This window comes from Pseudorca crassidens, chromosome 17 (assembly GCF_039906515.1).
Source record: "Pseudorca crassidens isolate mPseCra1 chromosome 17, mPseCra1.hap1, whole genome shotgun sequence".
In the NCBI taxonomy this organism is placed as follows: domain Eukaryota; kingdom Metazoa; phylum Chordata; class Mammalia; order Artiodactyla; family Delphinidae; genus Pseudorca; species Pseudorca crassidens.
This window is the reverse complement of record NC_090312.1, coordinates 46,410,039-46,429,863: the sequence shown is the minus strand read 5'-3', so window position 1 is coordinate 46,429,863 and position 19,825 is coordinate 46,410,039. Positions and strand designations below refer to the sequence as shown.

The following is a 19,825-nucleotide window of genomic DNA, read 5'->3' as shown; positions in this document are numbered from 1 at the left end:
TTTCTCCATTGTATATTCTTGCCTACTTTGTCAAAGATAAGTTGACCATATGTGCGTAGGTTTATCTCTGAGCTTTCTATCCTGTTCCATTGATCTATATTTCTGTTTTTGTGCCAGTACCATACTATCTTGATTACTGTAGCTTTGTAGTATAGTCGGAAGTCAGGGAGCCTAATTCCTCCAGCTCCATTTTTCTTTCTCAAGATTGCTTTGGCTGTTCGGGCTCTTTTTTTATATTCATACAAATTGTGAAATTTTTTGTTCTAGTTCTGTGAAAATTTCCATTGGTAGTTTGATAGGGATTGCATTGAATCTGTAGATTGCTTTGGGTAATATAACCATTTTCACAATGTTGATTCTTCCAATCCAAGAACATGATATATCTCTCCATCTGTTTGTATCATCTTTAATTTCTTTCATCAGTTTCTTATAGTTTTCTGCATACAGGTATTTTGTCTCCTTAGATAGGTTCATTTTAGGTATTTTATCCTTTTTGTTGCAATGGTAAATGGGAGTGTTTCCTTTGCACTGAATCTTTAAATGCTTTATGTAAACAGCTAAATAAGGTAATGTTTGAGGTGACAAACACTTTAGTACTTTAATAGTTTTTTATTGTGGAACTACTAGAGACCAGGAGGCAATTGGAGCTCATGCTAGGGACCTAGACATTGGCCGCAGACATTTTTTGGAACCCATTCTACCACAAAGTGCTGGCAAGTGCCCTCTTGGAATCCTCTGTCTAGCTTTTTAGCAATGGGACCTGACCCACTGACAAGTCTGTGAAACCAGTACTAGCACATCTCAAGAAACAAAAATATCCAGTTGGAGAAACAGCCCCACCTACCAGGAGGCTGGTTGCATTAGGACACACACCAAGACACATAACTAAAATACAAAAATTAAAGAGACACTATTAAAAACAGCAAGGAAAAAGCAACAAGTTACATACAAGGGAACTCCCATAAGTCTATCAATCAGTTCACTTTTGAGGAGGAACACTGCAGGCTGGAAGGGAGTGGCATGATATATTTTAAGTGATGAAAGGGAAAAACCTACAAGAAACTCTATCTGGCCAGGCTTACTCCAGATTTGAAGGAGAGATGAAAATTTTTACAGACAAGCAAATGCAAAAAGAGTTCAGCACCACCAAAACAGTTTTACAAGAAATGTTAAAGGAACTTCTCTAAGTGAAACACAATGGCCAAAACTAGAAATATTAAAAGTATAAAAGGAAAAATCCCATTGTTAAAAACAAATTACAGTAAAGGTAGTAAATCAACCAGATATAAAGCTAGGAGGAAGGTTAAAAGACATAAGTAGTAAAATCATACCTGTCCACAATAAATCCCTTATCTAAGGGATACAGAAGACAAAAATATGTAAAATATGATGTCAAAAACAGTAAGTGTGATGTGGGGGGGCAGTAAAAATGTATGGTAGTTAAAATATATTTGAAATTAAGAGATCAGCTTCTTAAATGAATCATAGATACATACATACATACATAGATGGCTACATAGAAACCTTACAATAATCACAAACCAAAAATCTATAATAGATACACAAAAAATAGAAAGGAATACAAACATAACCCTAACAATTGTCATTAAATCACCTTGGAAGAATGCAAAAGAAAAAGTAATAAAGAACTGCAAAAACAGACCAAAAACAATTAACAAAACAGCAATAGGTACATACCTATCAATAATTATAAATGTAAATGGATGAAATGTTCCAATCAAAGGACATAGAGAGGCTGAATGGATTCAAAAACAAGACCTATATCTATGCTGCCTATGAGAGACTCACATCAGATTTAAAGACACACAAAGACTGAAAGTGAGGGGATGGGAAAATGTATTCCATGCAAAAGGAAATGAAAAGAAAGCCAGGGTAGCAATATTTATGTAAGAAAAAGTAGACTTTAAAATAATGATTGTAACAAGAGACAAGGAAGGACATTACATATTGATCAAGGGAACAATCAAAGAAGAGGATACAGCAATTATAAATATATATGCACCCAACATGGAAGCACCTAATTACATAGGAAATATCAACAGGCATAAGAAGAGAAACTGACACTAACAAAATGTTAGTAAGAGCTTTGACACCCTACTTAGATCAATGGACAGATCATTCAGACAGAAAATCAATAAGGAAACATTGGCCTTAAATGACACTTTAGGACAAATGTCCATTTCATCCCCAAACAGCAAAACACACTTTCTTTTCAAGTGCACATGGAACATTCTCCAGGATAGATCACATGCTCAGTCACAAAACAAGTCTCAGTACATTTAAGAAAATTGAGATCATGTCAAGCATATTTTCTGACCACAGCACTCTGAGACTAGAAATCAACTAAAAGAGAAAAACTGCAAAAAACACAAACACGTGGAAGCTAAACAAAATGCCACTAAAGAACCAAAGGTTCACTGAAGAAATCAAAGAAGAAATTTAAAAATACCTGGAGACAAATGACTATGAAAATGTAATAATCCAAAATCTATGAGATGCAACAAAAGGAGTTCTAAGAGGGAAGTTTACAGTGATACAAGCCTGCCTCAGGGAACAAGAAAAATCTTAAATAAGCAACATAATCTGACACCTAAAGGAACTAGAAAAAGAAGAATAAAAGAAACCCAAAGTTAGTAGAAGGAAACAAATCATAAATATCATAAATATCAGATCAGAAAGAAATTAAATAGACTAAAAAAAAAGATAAATGAAACTAAGAACTGTTCTTTGAAAAGGAAAACAAAATTGATAAACCTTTAACAGTCTCATCAAGAAAAAGAGAGAGAGGGTCTAAATCAATAAAACAGAAATGAAAGAAGAGAAGTTACAGCCAACATCACAGATATACAAAGGATCATAAGATATTAATTACTATGAACAATTGCCAATAAAGTGGACAATTTTGAAGAAAGCTTATGTCTAGAAACATACAATCTCTCAAGAATGAATGAGGAAGAAATAGACAATATGAGCAGACCAACTACTCTTAATGAAATTGAATCAGTAATAAAAAATACTCCTGACAAACAAAAGTTCAGGCCTCACAGATGAATTATACCAAACATTTAGAGAAGAGTTAACACCTATCTATTGCAAACAATTCCAAACAATTGCAGAGGGAGAAACATTTCCAAACTTATTCTATAGGACCAGCATCACCCTGATGCCAAAACCCAAAAAGATATCACAAAAAAATAAAATTACAGGCCAATATCACTGAAGACCATAAATGTAAAAATCCTCAACGAAAGTTTAGCAAACCAAATTCAACAATACATCTAAAAGTTCATGCACCATGATCAAGTGAGATTTATCCCAGGGATGGATATTATCAATCCATGTGATAAAACATATTAACAGGTTGAAGAATAAAAATCATATGATCATCTAAATAGGTACATAAAAACCTTTTGACAAAATTCCATATTCATTTATGATAAAACTCTCAACAGAGTGGTTATGGAACACACATACCACAACATAATAAAGGGCCATATATGACAAGCCCACAAGTAACATCATACTCAATGGTGAAAATCTCTAAGAACAAGATCAAGAACAAGACAAGGATGTCCAATCTTGCCACTTTTATTCAACATAATATTGGAAAACCTAGCCACAGCAATCACACAAGAGAAAGAAATTAAAAAAGATCAAAATTGAAATGGAAGAAGTAAAAAGTCACTGTTTGCAAATGACATGATACTGTACATAGAAAATCCTAAATACACTACCCCAAAACTACTAGAACTAATCGATGAATTTGGTAAAGTTGCAGGATACAAAATTAATACATAGAAACCTGTTGCATTTATATACACTAACAATGAACTATCAGAAAGAGAACTTAAGAAAATAATCCCATTCAAAATCATATCAAAAAGAATAAAAAACCTTGAAATAAATTGAACTAAGAGGTAAAAGACCTGTACTTGGAAAACTATAAGACACTGATGAAATAAATTGCTGATGACACAAACAGCTGGAAAGATATACCATGTTTCTGGATTGGAAGAATTAATATTGTTAAAATTATCATACAAATCAGGGCAATCTACAAATTCAATGCAACCTCTATCAAAATACCAATGGCATTTTTCACTGACCTAGAACAAATAATTCTAAAATGGCAAGGAAACGCAAAAGACACTGCACAGCCAAAATAATCTTGAGAAAGAACAAAGCTGGAGGTATCACACGGCCTGATTTGAAACTATACTGCAAAGCTACAGTAATCAAAACAATATGGTACTGGCACAAAAACAGACAAATAGATCAATGGAACAGAATAGAGAGCCCAGAAGTGAAACTACACTTATTTGGTCAAATAATCTATGATAAAGTAGGCAATAATATACAATGGGCAATAGACAGCCTCTTCTATAAATGGTGGTCAGAAAACTGGACAGCTACATGCAAAATAATCAAACTGGACACTCTCTCACTCTGTGCACAAAAATAAATTCGAATGGATTAAATAGTTAAATGTGTGACCTGAAGCCACAAAGCTCCTAGAAGAAAACACAGGCAGTAGGCTCTTTGACATCAACCTTAGTAAGTTTTATCAATCTTTCTCCTCAGGCATGGGAAATAAAAGCAAAAATAAACAAATGAAACTGAAAAGCTTTTGTCCTGTGAAGGAAACTATCAACAAAATTAAAAAGCATTGTACTGAATAGGAAAAGATATTTGCAAATGATATGTCTGATAAGGGCTTAATACCCAAAATAACAAAGAATTCATACAACTCAACATCAAAAGAGCAAACAACCCAATTAATAATGGGCAGAGTATCTGAATAGACACTTTTCCAAAGAAGACATACAGATCACCAACATGTACTTGAAAAATATTCAACATCAAATCATCAGGGTAATGCAAAGCATAACCACAATGAGATATTACCTCACCCCTGTCAGAATGGTTATTATCAAAAATACAATAAATAACATGTATTGGTGAGGATGTGGAGAAAACGGAACCTTCATGCACTGTTTGTGGAAATGTAAACTGGTGTAGCCACTGTAGAATACAGTATGAAGGTTCCTCAAAAAATTAAAAATAGAACTAATTCCACTCCTGAAGAAAACAAAAACACCAATTAGAAAAGATATATGCATGGTCTCTCAGACCCACCCTGGTGTAACATGTGAGGGCACTTACACAAAATATGAATAGCAGGAGGCAGGGGTCAGGGGCCACCTTGGAGGCTGGCCATTAGACTCCAGGGTTTGAATCACTCAATAACATTTGCCTCAGTTTACACATATGTAAAATGGGAGTAATAGTAGTATCTGCTTTTTACGACTAAAATAGCTAATATATTTTAAAAGTTAAGAATGTATTTAAGATATTTATGAGTGAATTATAGGACATCTGTCATTTTCTTTAAATACTCCAGAAAAAAAATTGAGGGAGGAGAATGATGGTGGTTAATAAAACATATATGGCAAAATGTTAAAATGTTGATGATAATGATTTAAAGTGGGCAATACGTACATAAAGTTTTTTTAATGATCTTTAATTTTTTAAAAATAATTATTGATGTATGGTTGATTTACAATGCTGTGTTAATTTCTGCTGTACAGCAAAGTGACTCAGTTATAGATATATATATATATTCTTTTTCAGATTCTTTTCCATTATGGTTTATCACAGGATATTGAATATAGTTTCCTGTACTATACAGGAGGACCTTGTTGTTTATCCATAATGATCTTTTCTTTATTTCTTAAGTTTAAAATTTCCCATAATAAAAAGTTACATAATTTTTTACATAAAATGTTTATAGCAGTACCTGGAACATAGTAAACAGTCAATAAATGCTGGTTATTATTTTTGGAAAAAAGAAAATATATATGCAGCCCTATGTTCATTGCAGCATTATTTACAATAGTTAAGATATGGAAGAAACCTGTCTATTGATAGATGAATTGATAAAGGATGTGACATATATACATAAATATACATGAATATTAGCCATTAAAAAGGAATAAAGTCTTGCCACTTGAGACAACATGAATGGACCTAGAGAGTATTATCCTAAGTGAAGGAAGCAGACAGAGAAAGACAAATATTGTATGGTTTCACTTATATGTGGAATGTAAGAAACAAAACAAACTAACAAACATAATAAAACAGAAACAGAAACAGATGCAGAGAACAAACTGGTGGTTGCCAGGGGGAGGGAGTGGGGGGAGGAAAGAAATAGGTGGGGGAGATTAGGAGGTATAAACTTACGGTTGCAAAATTAATGAGTCATGTGTATGAAATGTATAGCGTGGGGTATATAATCATTACTTATATAATATCTTTGTATGGTGACAGAACTTAACTGGACTTATAGTGGTGATTATTCTAAATGTATAGAAATACTGAATCACTATGTTGTGTAACAGGAACTAACAGTGTTGTAGGTCAATTATACTCCCAAAACGAACAAACTCATAGAAAGAGAGATCAGTTTTGTGGTTACAGAGGCAGGGTGTTGGGGAAGGGGGAATTGGAGGAAGTCAGTCAAAAAGTACAAACTTTCAGTTACAAGGTATATAAGTACTAGGGATATAATGTACTACATGGTAAATATAATTAACACTGTGTATGTTATATATGAAAGTTTTTAAGAGAGTAAATTCTGAGTTCTCACCACAAGGAAAAAAATTTAGTTTCTTTAATTTTGTATCTGTATGAGATGATGGATGTTCACCAAACATATTATGATAATCATGTCCTGATGTATATAAGTGAAATCATTATTCTGTATACCTTAAATTTATACAGCGCTATATGTCAGTTATATCTCAATGAAAATCTAGGAAAATAAATAAATAAATAAATAAAATACATTTTTCCAGAAAAATAACAATTATTTCTTTTAATCTGTTTAAAGACAAAATCTGACAATCATTGCTAATATTTGGTTGACTACTTCAACAGTGTAGAATCTATAAGAGAAAATACCATAACTACATATCATCTATTAATATAACAATACAGATTGGGGAATAACTGTATTTACCTATTTAAAAACTTAAATATTACCAAAATAATAATACTTTTTTTCATCTTTTCAGCAACCTTGACACAGAAGAACTATGTGGTAAGTTTATTTAAAGCCAATCAAACCCATTACTTGCTTTAGAATAAGAAAGAACACTGTCTTACATATTTCTACAAACCCTGAAATTAATGCCATAGATTAGGAGTTCTGGAATAAAGTAAAAGATAGTTGAGATCTCAAGGAATTTATCTTTATCCATGAGTTTTGTTCAAGCATGTATTTCACTGAAGAAAGAGTTGGCCCTTATTAATTTGTTCATAGCAGGAGAATTATAATTAGTACAATAAGTTTCACAAGAATATATTCCACCAGCTTGAATATATTTTTAAAGTGTTGTTTAATACAACTTCATTATTCACTTCAAATATATTATGCAGAGGCTTTGGTTACTTTTTTGCAAAGCTGATCCCTTGATATGTAAAAACAACTTTGTCCCATGCCTTGCCTAAACCATTCTGGAATGTCACTTGCAAAACAAATGATTCAGTGGGGAGAGATGTCTTAACAAATTCCTGATTTAGTGGCCTTTTCATTTACTTTCTTCGTTTTTGTGGGTGGAAACAAAAGTAATAGGCTAGAAATATGAAAAGGCAAATACTTTTGAGATTTATTCTTCGTTCTCAAAAATTTGTCTTCTCTAATAGTAGAACTAGATTAAAGACCTATTCTATATTTATTTTGAAAGATTTGACTCTGATTTTCCTGCATAATTTTAGTTAGGGAACTAGTTAAGGGGTTTTAATTCAACAGAATTGCTCTATATCTTTAAACCCAGTGATTGTACTCCTAATTCTGTGTTATAATACTCCCTCTCAGTTCAAGAATATGCATTTTAATTTCCAGAGTGAAGTTTCATTTTTCATTATTTTGTGAATATAAAGTAAACATATTCTAATCAAAATGGATTCTAATTAAAACCAAAGTTTTCAGTGCTAGCAAATGAAATATGTAGACGCACACCCAGCAAAAATACTCCCTTTTATGTGGGAGGGGCAGTGTTTGATTGACATGGAAAATGGATTTCTTGTGCTTTTTAGTAGAAGCCAATTAACAGGTCCAAGTATCTAAAACTTTCATTCTGTTGCTTTTATTTAGTTTATCAGTTTACTAAATTATGGACCTAGAATTCAAAATACTTTAATAAATCCTTTATTAAAATAAAGTATAGATATTTCTTATTTTATTTATGAAAGTAATATTTAACTTTTTTTTTTTTAAATTTAGCAACACAGAATTATATAGGTGTATAAGAGAAAATGTCAAAGGCTCTCACTCCTCTTTCCGCTGATACTGATCTCCACTGCTAACTTCTTGGAATGTATCCTTCCAAACATTTTTACACATGTAATGACATTGATATATATGAGTATGTTTTTTTCCAACAATGTGTATACTATATGATCAACACAAGTGCACACTGTTCTATATCATTTTATTACAAAGGATGCATAGTGTCCCATTTACCTTAAAATTTTTAACCAAATCCCTTTCAGTTGTTTTGGGTTTTCAGGTTGTTTCCAAATTTCCACTGGGACAAACAACACTGAAGTAAATATCCTTGTTTGTATTCTCTTTGCACTCTTATACAAGTAGTTCTGTAAGATAGATTCCCAAAAGTGTAGTTACTTGGTCAAAGATTCTTCCAGTGTGCACGCCCAGCAGCAGTATATAGGCAAGTCAACATTACTCACTTTCCTAAATAGCAGCTTTAGGCCATAACTTATTCCGACCAGTCAATACATAACTTGACTTTAATTAGATAATTGTGTATGAACTTTAGCATTGGGTCTTCGGTTTCCTATTTGTGCCATCTTTAGCTATGATCTAAAATCTATTGGGAGCAAATTTATTACTTTCCTGATCTTACACAGCTTATAACTGTTTTTGTACTCTTACCCAATTTTTTATTAGTGTATAATTGCTTTACAAAGTTGTGTTAGTCTCTGCTGTACAAAGAAGTGAACCAACTATATATATATATATATATATATATATATATATATATATATATCCCGTCCCTTTTGGACCTCCCTCCCACCCCACCATCCCACTCATCTAGATCATCACAGAGTACCGAGCTGAGCTTCCTGTGCTATGCAGCAGGCTTCCACTAGCTATCTATTTTACATATGGTAGTGTATATATGTCAGTCCTAATCTCCCAATTCATCCCACCATCCCCTTCCCCCTCTGTGTCCACATGTCCATTCTCTATGTCTGCAATTCTGTTCCTGACATGGAAATAGGTTCTTCTGTACCATTTTTCTAGATTCCACATATATGCATTAATAGACGATATATGTTTTTCTCTTCCTGACTTACTTCACTCTGTATGACAGACTCTAAGTCCACCCACATCTCTACAAATGACACAATTTCATTCCTTTTTATGGCTGAGTAATATTCCATTGTATATATGTACCTCATCTTCTCTATCCATTCATTTGTTGTTGAACATTTAGGTTGCTTCCATGTCCTGGCTATTGTAAATATTGCTGCAATGAACATTGGGGTACATGTGTCTTTTGAATTATGGTTTTCTCAGGGTATATGCTCATACTGGGTCATATGCTAGTTCTATTTTTAGTTTTTAAAAGGAACTTCCATACTGTTCTCCACAGTGGCTGTATCAATTTACATTCCCACTAACAGTGCAAGAGGGTTCCCTTTTCTCTACACCATCTCCAGCATTTATTGTTTGTAGATTTATTGATGATGGCCATTCTGACCTGTGTGAGGTGATACCTCATTGTAGTTTTGATTTGCATTTCTCTGAATATTAGTGATGTTGAGTATCTTTTCATGTGCCTCTGGACCATCTGTATGTCTTCTTTGGAGAAATGTCTGTTTAGGTCTTCTGCCCAGTTTTGGATTGTGTTGTTTGTTTTTTTGATATTGAGCTGCATGAGCTCTTTGTATATTTTGGAGATTAATCCTTTGTCCGTTGCTTCGTTTGCAAATATTTTTTTCCCATTCTGAGAGTTGTCTTTTTGTCTTGTTTATAGTGTCCTTTGCTGTGCAAAAGTTTTTAATTTTCATTAGGGCTCATTTGTTTATTTTTGTTTTTACTTTCATTACTATAGGAAATGGGTCATAAAAGATCTTGCTGTGGTTTATCTCAGGGAATGTTTTCCCTGTGTTTTCCTCTAAGCATTTTATAGTGTCCAGTCCTACATTTAGCTCTTTAATCCATTATGAGTTTCTTGTGTATGGTGTTAAGTAATGTTCTAATTTCATTCTTTCACATGTAGCTGTCCAGTTTTCCCAGCACCACTTATTGAAGAGGCTGTCTTTTCTCCATTATATATTCTTGCTTCCTTTGTCAAAGATAAGGTGACCACATGTGTATGGGTTTATCTCTGGGCTTTCTATCCTGTTCCATTAATCTGTGTTTCTGTTTTTGTGCCAGTATCATACTATCTTAATTGCTGTAGGTTTGTAGTATAGTCTGAAGTGATGAAGTCTGATTCCTCCAGATGCATTTTTCTTTCTCAAGATTGCTTTGGCTATTCGAGGTCTTTTGTGTTTCCATACAAGTTGTAAAATTTTTTGTTCTAATTCTGTGAAGAATGCCATTCGTAATTTGATAGGTATTGCAGTGAATATGTAGATTGCTTTGGGTGGTATAGTCATTTTCACATTATTGATTCTTCCAATCAAAGAACATGGCATATTTCTCCATCTGTTTGTGTCATCTTTGATTTCTTGCACCAGTGTTTTATACTTTTCTGCATACAGATCTTTTGCCCCCTTAGGTAGGTTTATTCCTAGCTGTTTTTTTCTTTTTGTTGCAATAGTAAATGGGATTGTTTCCTTAATTTCTCCTTCTGATCTTTTGTTGTTAGTGTATAGGAATGTGAGAGATTTCTGCACATTAATTTCATATCCTGCAACTTTACCAAATTCATTGATTAGTTCTCATTGTTTTCTTGTGGCATCTTTAGAATTTTCTATGTATAGTATCATGTCACCTGCAAACAGTGACAGTTTTACTTCTTTTCCATTTTGTATTCCTTTTATTTCTTTTTCTTCTCTGATTTGCATGGACAGGACTTCCAAAACTATGTTGAATAAGAGTGGCGAGAGTGGACATCCTTGTCTTTTTCCTGATCTTAGAGGAAGAGATTTCAGTTTTTCAGCATTGAGAATGATGTTTGCTGTGGGTTTGTCATATATGGCCTTTACTATGTTGAGGTATGTTCCCTCTATGCCCAGTTTCTGGAGAGTTTTTATCATAAATGGGTGTTGAATTTTGTCAAAAGCTTTTTCTGCATCTATTGACATGATCATATGGTTTTCATTCTTTAATTTGTTAATATGGTGTATCATATTGTTTGATTTGCATATATTGAATAATCCTTGCATTCCTGAGATAAATCCCACTTGATCATGGTGTATAATCATTTTAATGTGTTGTTGGATTCTGTTTGCTAGTATTTTGTTCAGGATTTTTGTGTCTATGTTCATCAGTGATATTGATCTGTAATTTTCTTTTTTTTGTGATATCTTTGTCTGGTTTTGGTATCAGGGTGATGGTGGCCTTGTGGAATTTAGAAGTGCGCCTCCCTCTGCAATAGTTTGGAAGAGTTTGAGAAGGAAAGGTGTTAGCTCTTCTCTAAATGTTTGGTAAAATTTGCCTGTGAAGCCATCTGATCCTGGACTCTTGTTTGTTGGAAGATTTTTAATTACAGTTTCAATTTCATTACTTGTGATTGGCCTGTTTATATTTTGTCATTCTTCCTTGTTCAGGCTTGGAAAGTTGTACCTTTCCAAGAATTTGTCCATTTCTTCCATGTTGTACATTTTATTGGGATATAGTTGCTTTTAGTAGTCTCTTACGATCTTTTGTATTTCTGCTGTGCCCATTGTAATTTCTCCTTTTCATTTCTAATTTTATTGATGTGAGTCCTCTTCCTTTTTTTCTTGATGAGTTTGGCTAAAGGTTTATCATTTTACTTTTTATCTTCTCAAAGAACCAACTTTCAGTCTTAGTGATCTTTACTATTGTTTTCTTTGTCTCTATTTCATTTATTCTTCTCTGATCTTTATGATTTCCTTCCTTCTACTACCATTGAATTTTGGTTGTTCTTCTTTCTCTAGTGGCTTTAGCTGTAAGGTTAGATTGTTTATTTGAGATTTTTCTTGTTTCTTAAGATGAGGTTGAATTTCTATAAACTTCCCTCTTAGAACTTCTTTTGCTGCATCTGATAGGTTTTGGGTCATCACCTTTTCATTGTCATTTGTTTCTATGTATTTTCTTTTGTTTCCTCTTTGATTTCTTCAGTGATCTCTTGGTTATTTAGCAGTGTACTGTTTAGCCTCCTTGTGTTTATGATTTTTACAGGTTTTCCCTGTAATTTATTTCTAACCTCATAGTGTTGTGGTCAGAAAAGATCCTTGATATGATTTCAATTTTCTTAAGTTTTATGAAGGTTGATTTGTTCCCCAAGATGTGATCTATCCTGGAGAATATTCTGTTTGCACTGAGGTGAAAATGTCTTCTGCTGCTTTTTTGTCAAACGTCTATAAATATCAATTAAATCTATCTGGTCTATTGTGTCATTTAAAACTGTGTTTCCCTATTTATTTTCTGTCTGGATGATCTGTCCTTTGGTGTAAGTGGGGTGTTAAAGTCCCCCACTATTATTGTGTTACTGTTAATTTCCTCTTCTATGGCTGTTAGCATTTGCATTATGTATTTAGGTGATGCTATGTTGGGTGCATATTTATAATTGTTATATATTCTTCTTGGACTGATCCCTTGATCATTATGTAGTGTCCTTATTTGTCTCTTGTAAAATTCTTTATTTTAAAGTCTATTTTCTCTGACATGAAAATTGCTACTCCAACTCTCTTTTGATTTCCGTTTGCATAGAATATCTTTTTCTGTCTCCTCACTTTCAGTCTGTATGTGTCCCTAGGTCTAAAGTGGGTCTCTTGTAGACAGCATATATATGAGTCTTGTTTTGTTTTTGTTTTTGTTTTTTGTGGTACGTGGGCCTCTCACTGTTGTGGCCTATCCCGTTGTGGAGCACAGGCTCCGGACACACAGGCTCAACAGCCATGGCTCATGGGCCCAGCCGCTTCTCGGCACGTGGGATTTTCCTGGACCAGGGCACGAACCCATGTCCCCTGCATCGGCAGGCAGACTCAACCACTGTGCCACCAGGGAAGTCCTGAGTCTTGTTTTTGTATCCATTCAGCCAGCCTGGGTCTTTTGGTTGGAGCATTTAATCCATTTACATTCAAGGTAACTATTGATATGTATGTTCCTCTTACCATTTTGTTAATTTCTTTGGGTTTGTTTTTGTGGGTCTTTTTCTTCTCTTGTGTTTCCTGCTTAGAGCATTTCCTTTAGCATTTGTCATAAAGCTGGTATCGTGGTGCTGATTCTCTTAGCTTTTGCCCGTCTGTGAAGTTTTTGATTGCTCCTTCGAATGTCCATAAGATCCTTGCTGGGTAGAGTAATCTTGGTTACAGATTTTTCCCTTTCAACACTTTAAATGTGTCCTGCCACTCCTTTTGGCCTGCTGAGATTCTGCTGAAAAATCTGCTGATAACCTTATGCGGATTCCCTTGTATGTTATTTTTTGCTTTTCTTTGCTGCTTTTAATATTTTTTCTTTGAATTTAATTTTTGTTAGTTTGATTAATATGTGTCTTGGTGTGTTTCTCCAAGGGTTTATACTGTTTGAGACTCTCTGCACTTACTTGACTTGAGTGGCTATTTCCTTTCCCATGTTATGTAAGTTTTTGACTATAATCTCTTCAAATATTTTCTCATACCCTTTCTCTTTCTCTTCTTCTGGGACCCCTGTAATTCGAATGTTTGTGCATTTAATATTGTCCCAGAAGTCACTAAGACTGTCTTCAATTCTTTTCATTCTTTTTTCTTAATCTATTCCTCAGCAGTTATTTCCTCCATTCTATCTTTCAGCTAACTTATTTGTTCTTTTGCCTCAGTTATTCTGCTTTTGATTCCTTCTAGTGTATTTTTCATTTCAGTTATTGTTTTGCTCATCCCTATTTGTTTGTTCTTTATTTCTTCTAGTTCTTTGTGAAACATTTCTTGTATTTTTTTATCTGTGTCTCCATTCTATTTCTGAGATTTTGGATCACCTTTACTGTCATTACTGTGAATTCTTTTTCAGGTAGGTTGCTTATTTTCTTTTCATTGATTTGGCCTTGTATGTTTTTACCTTGCTCCTTTGTCTGTAACATATTGTTTTGTCATCTCATTTTTTTTTTTTTTTGAGGCACGTGGGCCTGTCACTGTTGCAGCCTCTCCCATTGCAGAGCACAGGCTCTGGACACACAGGCTCAGTGGCCATGGTTCACAGGCCTAGCTGCTCCGCGGCATGTGGGATCTTCCCAGACCAGGGCACAAACCCGTGTCCCTGCATCTGCAGGTGGACTCTCAACCATTGCACCAGCAGGGAAGGCCTGTCATCTCATTTTTTTGATGGGTGGGGCTGTATTTCTTCTTACTGGTTGTTTGGACTGAGGCCTTCCTCACTGGAGTTTGCAGGCAGTTGACTAGAGCCAGGTCTTGGTGCTGAGATGAGGAACTCCAGGAGACCTCTCTCCAATTAATATCCCCTGGGGTCTGAGGTTCTCTGTTAGTCCAGCAGCTTGGACTCAGCGCTCCCACCAAAGGAGCTCAGGCACTACCCCTGGCTTGCTTATCACTGAATTCCTTAACTGAGATTTGGCACTTTATTTTCACCTTGCAGAGCTATTCTCAGAAGACACATAGAATGTAGTTTCAGACCCTCTTGAGTGGTTCTTTTAAAATCTTGAATATCTTCTGTTCATAAACCGGTGCAGTTGCACTTCTCTCTCTCAGTTGCACTCTTACTCATTTTTATTGAACTATTTTGCAAATCTTCAACTTGGTACGTGAATATTTTAAGATACTTATGGATGGGTGATGAATAATTGCAATGAAAGTTCATATAGCTAGAGTGCTTGATCTGAAAGCATATAGAAAGCTTTATGAGCAAGTTTGAATATATTCAGTAGTCTAAGTTTTCATCTAGTTAGTTTTTGCCTACCAATTACTTTAAAAGTTAGCTAAATTCTGTAAATAAGATTGATAAAACTGAGGAATCTCCCATAAGAATTGTATAAGCCTTATATGCAAGGTTCCTTTAAGTTGCTGTGCCCAAATTCCCCCTAGTCAGACTGTATAGGAGCACCACCTTGCATTGCCAGATCCTGGGCAGTGCCGAGGGACTTGTGCCAGCTGAGTCTGGGTACTAGAAAATCAAATCTCTACTCCAAACTTCTAGAGCTGTGACTACTTGGCACATTTATAAAATCACCTAAAGGAGTTGTAGAACAGTTTGAGTGACACTAATCTATATCCCCTCAAAATAACTCATTCTTAGATTTTTGACTGATGCCTTTATTCACAACATGGGTGTTCTAACTCTCTTTTTTTGTCTTGGTCATCTCAGTTGTTTTCTTTCCTATCTAATACAATTCTTGGGAAGTTACAGCAAGGTACACACTGTGGGCCTCATCTAAGCTCATGAAAATGCTTTGTGAGATTAGTTCCCAGTGTGATCTTTGTGGAAGCTAGTTCTCTGGTTCTGACTTGGAATTCTTGGGTCAGATCCAAAAACTCAACAACTTGGAGGACTGAGATGCAGAATAGAAGAAAACTCTGTAATCTGGTGATGCGACACCACCAATTAAGTACAGTAGTGAAGGAGGAAGGGAGAAACTAACCTTTGGTTAGCATTTTTTTTTCTTGTTTTGGCCACGCAGCTTGTGAGATTTTAGTTCCCTGACCAGGGATTGAACCCATGCCCTCAGCAGTGAAAGTGCAGTCCTAACCACTGGACAACCAGGGAATTCCCTTGTCAGCATTTTAATAGAGAAGATGTTACATTGAACATCCATGAGGAGATAATTTCCTTTCTGACAGATAATTTATTAAATGCATCTGTTTATAACTCTTGCTCTATTTTTTAATTATACTCAATACCCAGACTCTTACTTTTCAGAGCCTCTTCTCTTAAACTGAGGAGAATTGGTTCTCACACATTTCCATATGTGCTATACAGTTCTCTTTTGCTCTTGCCCATGAAACCCTATTGGTTTTCAAATTGGCCCTTGTACACAGAGGGCACAGGGAAACCAAAGAAAGAGGCAGACCACTCCACATTGGTAGGTGGCAGGTTTAGTAGACAAGGGAACTTACCCTTCCATACAAGGTTTACATACAAGGCTTGTCTTAGGCAGGTAGAAAACGAGTAGAGCTCTGCACCCTCCCACCAGAATCTTAAGTTTATATAGAGGTCTTAACTGGATTCAGTCACATACAACAACGTCCAGATTGCTCTCTCAAGGTAGTGTCCTTGAAAATGGCTCCCACTGTGGGAATGTTGGGGAAAGCATACACTCCAAGGACAGGAAAGTGGATGAGGAGCCTCCAATTGCCCAGGTATAACTTGCAGTTCAACCAGTGGTCACGTCCTCTACATTACCTTCTCCAAACCCACATATAGGTTTCAATAAAAGTAGGTCTTTTCTCCTGGAGGTTATCCCAGTTACAAATGACAAGAGTTTGAAAGAGTAAATATTTGTTCTAAATTTTTCTCTGTCTAATGCTAAACACATTTGCCCAGCTCACATTGGTTACATGATTCAAATAAGGAACATGAGTCATAGTAATACGAATAAAACGTTAATTAGTTCAAGCTTAGCCACTTCCAAAGCCACCCCTGACCTTCCCTCCCTGCTTGCCATATTTTGGGGTATAAAGATATACTGCTGAAATTTCAGGCTCCTACCCACTACCACCTCAAAGCTTTGATATGACCTATGGTCCTTTTTCTGTGACTAACTTACTCCTGGCAATTGATTCTACTCTTGTCTCTCCTGATGGTGTATCACCAGTATTCCCCAAACCTTCCATAGTGTGTTCAGATAACACTTTTAATAGAAAAAATTGAGGATGTCGTTCTCCTTTTCAAAATTGCTCCATGGCTCCCCATTGCACGTAGTGGTTCTCAAATCTAATATGCCATATAATCTCCTAGTGAGCCTGTAAAAAAAAAAAAAAAAGAAAGAAAAATGATGAGGCCTGGGCCTCAGCTGAAAGATTCTGATTTAATAGATGAGAACTATCAATAATATTCATTTCTAACAAGTATATCAGGGCAGTGCTTCTCAAACTTCAATGTGCCTATAACTCACCTGGGGGCTTATTAAAATGCAGATTCTGATTCAGTATGTCTGAGGGGGCATTCTAACAAGTTCCCAGATGCTGCTGATGCTGCTGGTCTACAGGCCAAATTTTGAGCAGTGAGGCTCTAGGGAATTCTCTGGAGGATCTGATGAAGATGGTCAGAAACACTGACCTAGACTTCAGGATAAAACTTAGAGCACCTAGCAAGGAATATTTCCAAATATTCAGCTTCCTCTCTCATAACTGATTTGTAGCATCCCGCTTCCGTGCTGTCTCTTCTCCTTAAATATCTCCCAGTCCTGTCCCTTATATCCTACCAATGCTGAACAACACATACTCCTACAAACATGAGAAGATATCATCTGCTTCCATGCCTTTGTTTACCCTCCCTCTGATTATCCAGCAGATTACTATTTATCTGTTAATTCAGGCCTTGTTGATGTGTCCTCTGTGAAGCTCTCTCTGACTTACTCCACATGAACTTGGGTGTTCTTTGCTCTGTATTTAAATTGCACACTGTACCTGGCTCTTGAACCATTGTCTTGAACAATGATCATGTGTATGGCAGTTGCTTGTTGGAGTGTTTATTTCCCCTACCTACCTGATTGTAGTCTTCTTAAAATAGAGGCTCTGTCTTTTTATCATTGTATTCCAAGTTCCTAGTATAGCATTTGACACATAGAAGGCACTAAGTGTGTGTGTTAAGTCATGGAATGAGTAAATGAACCCTCATCATGACGAAGTGAAGAGGGAATTATTTCCTTTCATCTATGTTAAATGTCCCTGACTTTTCCACCTAACTTCCCTCTTTGAGTTCATTGGACCCCTACTCGCCCTGGCACATGTCCTGCAGTGTGTAACTTTAAAACAGTTTGAATGACACTGCACTCTACCACCTCAAAATAAACATTACAATTAGATCCACAACTTAAGCTCCTGTTCAGAGCTTGGGTGTTGTAATTCTCTCTTCTCAGTTACTTCCTTTGTAATTGGGGAGTGATTGTTTTTCTCCTAACTACTTTGAATAGGTGAGAAGAACAAATGAAAGGAGGGAAGGAAGGAAGGAAGGCAGGCAGGCTACATAGTCACCTCTGAATCCTCTAATTATTGTCTTCTCATGTGCTTTATCAGCACATGACTGCATAGATTTGATTTCAAATTGGAAAGGCAACTTATGTTCTTTCCAGGGATCTTTACTGATTGAGCCAAATATCTTCTATATGAATTGAAATATTTATTTTATTTATGTTTTAATTGAAGTATAGTTGATTTACAATATTGTGTTAGTTTTAGGTGTACAGCATAGAGATTCAGTATTTTTGCAGATTATATTCCGTTATAGGTTATTAGAAGATAATGGGTATAATTCCCTGTGCTATATATCTTTGTTGCTTATCTATTTTATATAGAGCAGTTTGTATCTGTTAATCCCATAACCCTAATTTGCCCCTCCCTTCTTCTCTCTCCTCTTTGGTAACCTCAAGTTTGGTTTCTATGTCTGAGACTGTTTCTGTTTTATATATAGATTCCTTTGCATTATTTTTAGATTCATACATAAGTGATACCATATACTATTTTTCTTTCTCTAACTGACTTATTTCACTAAGCATAATGTTCTCTAGGTCCATCCACATTGCTGCAAATGTCAGTATTTCATTCTTTTATATGGCTGAGTAATGTAGTACTGTGTGTGTGTATATATATATATTTATATATATATATTATTTATATATATTATTTATATATATATATATATATACACACACACACACACACACACACACACACACACACATCTCCTTAAGCCAGTTGTCTGTTAATGGGCATTTGGGTTGCTTCCGTGAATTAGTTATTGGAGACAGTGCTGCCATGAATATTGGGATGCATGCATCTCTTTTAATTAGTGTTTCTGTTTTTTCTGGATGTATATCCAGGAGTGTAATTACTGGATCATATGGTGTTCTATTTTTAGTTTTTTAAGGAACCTCCATACTGTTTTCTATAGTGGCTACACCAATTTACATTCCCACGTGCAGTGTATGATGGTTCTCTTTTCTCCACATCCTCTCTAACATTTGTTATTTGAAGACTTATTGATGATAACCATTCTGACAGGTGTGAGGTGATACCTCCTTGGGGTTTTGATTTGCATTTCTCTAATAATTAGTGATGTTGAGCATCTTTTTATATGTTTTTAACCATCTGTGTGTCTTCTTTGGAGAAATGTCTGTTTAGATATTCTGCCCATTTTTTGATTGGATTGTTTGTTTTTTTGATATTGAGCTTCATGAGCTGTTTGTATATTTTGGATATGAACCCCTTGTCAGTTGGATCATTTGAAAATATTTTCCCCCATTCCATAAGTTGTCTTTATGTTTTGTTCTGGTTTTCTTTGCTATGAAAAAGCTTTTAAGTTTAATTAAGTCCCATTTGTCTATTTTTGCTTTTATTTCTTTTGACTTAGGAAACTGTACCAGGAAAATATTGCTATGATTTATGTCAAAGAATGTTTCGCCTATACTCTCTTCTAGGAATTTTATGGTTTCAT

The 19,825-nt window shown here is 35.1% G+C and overlaps 1 protein-coding gene across 2 annotated transcripts in view; it reads left to right on the top strand.

The window, feature by feature from the left end:
- The window catches only part of NECAB1 (N-terminal EF-hand calcium binding protein 1), a 267,113-nt gene that overhangs the window by 136,088 nt on the left and 111,200 nt on the right, over nt 1–19,825 (top strand). For both annotated transcript variants that reach the window (XM_067711804.1, XM_067711803.1), the window contains exon 4: nt 7,095–7,120. In XM_067711804.1, the coding sequence (XP_067567905.1) occupies nt 7,095–7,120 (26 nt within the window). The remainder of the gene's footprint in view (nt 1–7,094; nt 7,121–19,825) is intronic.